Source organism: Nansenia antarctica (genome assembly GCF_963989245.1).
Source record: "Nansenia antarctica genome assembly, chromosome: 5".
In the NCBI taxonomy this organism is placed as follows: Eukaryota; Metazoa; Chordata; class Actinopteri; order Argentiniformes; family Microstomatidae; genus Nansenia; species Nansenia antarctica.
Genome location: NC_137690.1, coordinates 4,867,480 through 4,873,766, shown reverse-complemented (window position 1 = coordinate 4,873,766; position 6,287 = coordinate 4,867,480). Strand labels below are relative to the sequence as shown.

Sequence of the window (6,287 nt, the reverse complement as noted above, 5' to 3'; positions counted from 1 at the left end):
CTAGTTCGGGAATGAGAACCAAACATATGATGCACAATATGCATGGACATGAACGCACCGTTACCCACGCGTAAACCAACCACTGACTGAAACAACATTCTCTCCCCCACCCATCCTCCTTCTTTAAAAATAATAATAATTCAATTAATTCAATATTTTTTTTCCCGGAATTTAAAAATATATCGACAGTCGGTTCATTGTTGTTGGGATAAAATGATATCATGGAGTGAATACAAAGGGCGCCACATGGAGACATCGCGAAGTGGAGCGGTCTTGTAAGGATGTACAGTAAGGGCGGGGTCTGGTCCACAAGATGATTCTGCTGTCTGAATCAAACATCCCTGGAGGAGCTGAACGGACATCAAACAGAACTACACATATGGGCAACTCCACACACAGAGGAGGATGGCGATGAGGAAGATCAACCACCACAACCCTTAGCCTTAGATTTCTCTCTGAATGAGACATTATACTCTCCCTCGGAAGCCATTTAATCATTTTCTTTTCTACAAACATTTGCTATAGTCTATTTTTTTTAAAGTATTATTATTATTTATTCTAGTGATTTGTTGTCTTCTAATTTATTTTCTATTGCATTGTCTTACTGGCATACGTTGTAAATATGTCGGATTCTGAGGATTTAAAGGAGTTCGCGAGCATCGTGGAGCGGATCGAGCGGGGAGAGGTGAGTGATTTATGGAGCTGTCTGACACTGTTGGCGGTGAGACCAAGGTGTGTGTGCCGCCTCCCTGACAGACGGACAAGAGGGATGTTCAAAGCAACGGTTTTTTATTCCCCTTGGGCTATAAATAGAATCCACCGTTTAAGAAAGAAAGGTTGCAGCGGTGCATCAGCTGTCAAGTCATGCATGGGGCATACATGTGTTGGTCGTTTTCATGCAAATATTCTATATGAGCTACGGAAATTAATTATAATTATATCTATCTATCTATAGCTATCTATCTAACTGTCATTATAGCCTATATATCTGTCTGTCTATCTATCTTATTGACGGATGAAAGCCATGATCTGAGCTGTTCTGTCAGATTTTTTTAGGGAAATTGAAGCATGACTTCTGTCAACTGACTGAGAGATTTCTTCCCCTCGAGATATTTCGTTTGCGTTCGTTTTCGTTTTGTTTATGCAATGGAGGCTTTGGGTGTGTGCATGTACGGGCAAATCTATCCTCTGTAATGACTTTAACATGCATGTTCACTGGCGTGATTATAGCCTATGCTGTTATAGGTTATGTTATATGCCATTACAACTTATCACAAGTCATGCTGCTATAAGGCTAGGCTGCGAGACCACGTGATGAGCTGGCAGTGACGTAGCCCGTCTCCACCTCCCTGCACTGCACCTTTACTCCCCTGGACGTGCGGTCCTCGCGGACACCACACACACACACACACACACACACACACACACACACACACACACACACACGCACGCACGCACGCACGCACGCACGCACACACACACACACACACACACACACACACATACTCACACACACACACACACACACACACACACACACACACACACACACACACACACACACATACATACACACACAATGCCAGATTATTCAAGTGTGTAGTTTTGCTTCCCTAACATACACACACACACACACACACACAATGCCAGATTATTCAAGTGTGTAGTTTTGTGTATCCTTCCCTAACACACACACACACACACACAATGCCAGATTATTCAATTGTGTAGTTTTGTGTATCCTTCCCTAACACACACACTCACACACACACACACACAAACAAACAACAACAACAACAACAACAACAACAACAAACAAGTGAGTTTAGGGCAAAATAGTTTATATATATACTGATAGACTGATCTTGTGTTTATTTGAGTAATGTAGTACGCGGTTCTTGCCACTTGCTAATCCTATATTAGATTATTATTATTATAGACATAATCCATGCTATTAGGTAGGCTATTAGCCTACCTGCATCATATTACTGACATATAAATAGCACAGAGATAGACATCTCTATTGTAATCCAGTATTGATAAGGACCTATAAAGGCTTCATAGTTGCAATTTTGGCTAATACAAGTATGTATCTCGAGCAGGGGCCCGTTCCACTAGGCGAGATTATCTTCTAAACCTCGATAAAGTTCTAATCAGCGATAATGTTAGCTTGCGTTCGGTGCCATCAATGTGGCTCAAATAATTCGCTGTTTGGTTGCTATGCAACATATCCTTCTGAGTCAGATATAATTAGCCTGGTCGCGAGCAGGCTAAAAGACTGGCTAAAGTAATGCGTGCGTCAAAAAATGTCTCACAGGCGGAAACTACATCCCGAACGACAGTTCCATCAAGTGTCTTTTAGGAAATATTAGTTCCCACTTTTTACGAGATAGATAGATTAGATAGTTTGACTGTGTGATAAATAGATAACTTGATAATTTGAAAGTGTGATCGATCGATAGATAGATAGTTTGATTGTGTGATAGATAACCTGATATTTTGAAAGTGTGATAGATAGATAGATCGATGGATAAATAAATTAAAAAGTGTAAAAAAATTATAAAAATAAATAGGTATGTCTATCAACTTGCATTGCTTTTGACACAGCGGTCTGGCTGGCGCAGTGGTTTAGGCAACCAGCTAGAGTTCTGAAGGTTGCGAGTTCGAGACTTGACTAAGTGATCTTTTTTTTTTTTTTTACAGATTTCATGCAAAGGCTTCAAACACCATTGTAATCGTGTCAGTTCTTGTAAATTAGCCTGCACCATAATTTTATAGCCTACATACATTTTTAGATGAGATTTTAGATTAGATTCAGACAACGAAATGCAGTAAAAAGTGTGTCCGAAGAGGGATTTGAACCACCGTCTAAAAATTACGAATAGATACTATGGCAGCGGTCGATACCACTAGGCCATTGTGGCGATATGACGGTTTGTAGCCTGCTGCTGATATCACCACAGTAGTAAAATTCATTTATTAAAATATGATCATATAACAATAACTGGGGCTAGTATGACCTACGCATTTAATCGGTCAGCAATTTCTTGCCAAACCATTTCCCTCGCCTTGTTAATTGCAGCAGTATTGCACTATTTTACTATTAAAATAGTAAAGTCACTATTTTACTTTATTTTTCCGTCTTCATAAAGATCAATAATTCGGAATGCTGCGCAAATGTAGGACCCCTGCAGAGTGGAGTATCTTCATTTCGACAGATCGACTCTTCGGGGCTCTTTATGTCTGCGTGCACGCGCCCATATCGAAGATATGATCCTCGTTCGAGGAATCACCTGAGGCTTGAATTCCAATCCCGAGTTGCCTGATCGCCTGATTTATTTCAATCGCCGATATACTAATCCACTTTAGTGGAACGGCCCCCAGGTCAGTCAGATATTGGAACACTGTTGCACAGTGCACACCTCCAAGTTTCACTCCATTGAAACCCGAGCCCACTGGCCCCACCCCGCTTTTGAATACTCAGGGGGCTGCAGCATTGTTTCTATGGAGATTCGCAGTCTCCCCTCCTCCCCCCCCCCCCTTTCTCCCCTCCCCCCTCCCCCCCCCCTCCGCAGTAACAACTCTACTTCTGCAGCTGATCCTGCGCGGCGTCACGCTATTTAATTCATTGTCGACACTCGCGGCATCTTCCACACACACATTCACACACACGTTGGGAGAAGTTCGGTTGTTTTTTTAAACAAGGAGAGTGAGTTCTAAACCGTTAAGAAGATAGTTGTTAATATTCATCATGAATACATCTGTCGTGTCGCGACGTAACTCAATATTGGTGAGTAGAGAGGCTGAATGAATGAACATATAGAGGAAGCTTTTTGTTTTAATAACATTTTAAAACTCACGGAGAGGGTGGAGGGGGTTTGTTGGGTCATTGTTGCTGGGGATTGTTTGGGCTTTAAACGAGGCGACATGAGATCGTGACGTTAGAATGATACGGTTCTATCTCCATTTTTGGAGATCAAAATTATATATATATTTTTTTTTTTACATAATCTGATCCATTAGGTGTTTATGAATGCCTGTGTGGTGTTTTTTTTTTTTCTTCATTTTTTTCATTTTTTCATAAAATACAAAGGTTCCATCTCACAGAACATAATGGCATGTAAAAACTTTGACGCTCAATATCTCTGAACTGCCCTAAACGGAGATAGAACCTTATCATTCTAAACGGAGATAGAACCTTCTCATTCTAAACGGAGATAGAACCTTATCATTCTAAACGGAGATAGAACCTTATCATTCTAAACGGAGATAGAACCGTATCATTCTAAACGGAGATAGAACCTTATCATTCTAAACGGAGATAGAACCTTATCGTTCTAAACGGAGATAGAACCTTGTCGTTCTAAACGGAGATAGAACCTTATCATTCTAAACGGAGATAGAACCTTATCATTCTAAACGGAGATAGAACCTTATCGTTCTAGAACCTTATCATTCTAAACGGAGATAGAACCTTATCATTCTAAACGGAGATAGAACCTTATCATTCTAAACGGAGATAGAACCTTATCATTCTAAACGGAGATAGAACCTTATCATTCTAAACTCACGGGTTGTTGTCTGTTGTTCAACTTTGTGTGACACAATGTTGTTAAACTTTGACACAATGTTGTGACTAATAAGACCTTTGAAGCTCGTCAGTGTTTATGTGGCTCTTTAAACTATTTGAGCAGACACACAGTTAGTTTTTAACTGCGTAGGAATGTGACCAGTATCGTGTTTCACCACCGCCTGAACACAATCAATGTATCAATCAATGTATCAATCAATGTATCAATCAATGTATCGATCAGCGGCGAGGTCAGTCTGGAGTCTATGATAGTCTCTCCTTCGCTGCGACCAAACCATTGCACCAGAAACCTAACACCATTTATCTAACCATTCAGAGGTTATTCCAGTCAAAGCCACCTGTTAACCGTCAATTGGCCTCTGTCAATATTGATTTAACGTCAGGACACGACGCGAGACGTTAGTTAAGATGATGTCAAAGCGTTTCACTGGATCAATTACGACTGTGTGCGCTGTACGTGACAGAGTACACATTTAAGTTGGTTTCCTACTGGCAAGGGAAGTTTATTTGTGTAGCACATTTCAGACAACATGGACAATTCAAAGTGCTTTACATACAGCATTATACAAAATACAGCAAGAGGAGCATAGTAAGAAAAGAAAAAAAAGACAATGAATGAATACCCATTTTGTTTCTGTCTCTCTCCTCCAGGTCCCTATCAAGAACATCGAGCGGGAGCTCATCTGTCCGATATGCAAGGAGCTGTTCACCAACCCGCTGATCCTGCCGTGTCAACACAGCGTGTGTCACAAGTGCGTCCGCGAGGTCCTGCTGCTCAACCATGACGACTCGTTCGACGCCGGGTCCGAGTGCTCCCTCCCGGGCAGCCCCCGGTCCAGGGTGCCCTCCCCCAGCATGGAGAGGCTGGACAGACTGGCCAGATCAGGTGTGTTTGTAAGGTCAGGTGCGTTTTCAGGGCCTGGGGGGGTGGTTCGAGTGGGTTTGAGGTTCGGGGGGCCATCGACAATGTCCCGTGTTGTTGTTGTTGTTGTTGGATGGACATGGATGGAACTGCTTGGCATAACCCCAAAAAAGTTATATTAACTCATTCTGTCCTCCATTGTGCCTCATTCATGCTGCTTTAATTGCTTGGAGAAAAAAAGGCTGTTATCTTGGTTTCATATGGGAGTAGACAACCCACACCACCACCTCCTCCTCCTCCTCCTCCTGGTTTAGAACCGTAAGGTTGACGACTGCCGATGGCCCCTGGCCTGAGCTAGATTACTCTTTAATGCTACGACTGGTGAATCGACGATTCACTTGCTTAGTCGAATGTATCGATTGTGAGTCGCTTTTGGAATAAGGCTTGGAAGTGACGGATAGGGGTAGGACATGATAAGCTTAGGCTTCATCCTACTCCCTTTCGAACAGTGATATCTGTACTTTTCGTGATTAGTTATCAGTTTTTATTTTTAAATCATGTTCGAAATAAAGGTTCATTCATTCGTTCAAGGCGTCTGCTAAATGCCCCAAAATGTAGGTTAGCGGCTCATACGGTGTTCTAGCAACGCCAGGGAGACCACCCTCTGTCTTGCCGGGGCCTTGTTGAGAGGCACAGACAAGTCTAATTGTTGTGAGGAAACCTGACAAGCTCTTTCAAGCCTTAACCTCTCCTCTGTCTCCTCCGACGCCCTTCAGGCACAGATTTTTTCAAAGAACCTTTCAATCACGGAACGCGTTGCGGTAATTTTTTTGT

At 42.2% G+C, this 6,287-nt stretch overlaps 1 protein-coding gene across 1 annotated transcript in view; it reads left to right on the top strand.

Moving 5' to 3' along the window:
- Window positions 1-622: 622 nt before the first annotated feature.
- trim36 (tripartite motif containing 36) overlaps window positions 623-6,287 on the top strand; it is a gene marked incomplete at both ends in the record, with an annotated part of 28,817 nt that continues 23,152 nt past the window's right edge. Inside the window, 2 exons of the mRNA XM_080530863.1 lie at window positions 623-685; window positions 5,243-5,477. Coding sequence (XP_080386989.1) covers window positions 623-685; window positions 5,243-5,477 — 298 coding nt within the window. The remainder of the gene's footprint in view (window positions 686-5,242; window positions 5,478-6,287) is intronic.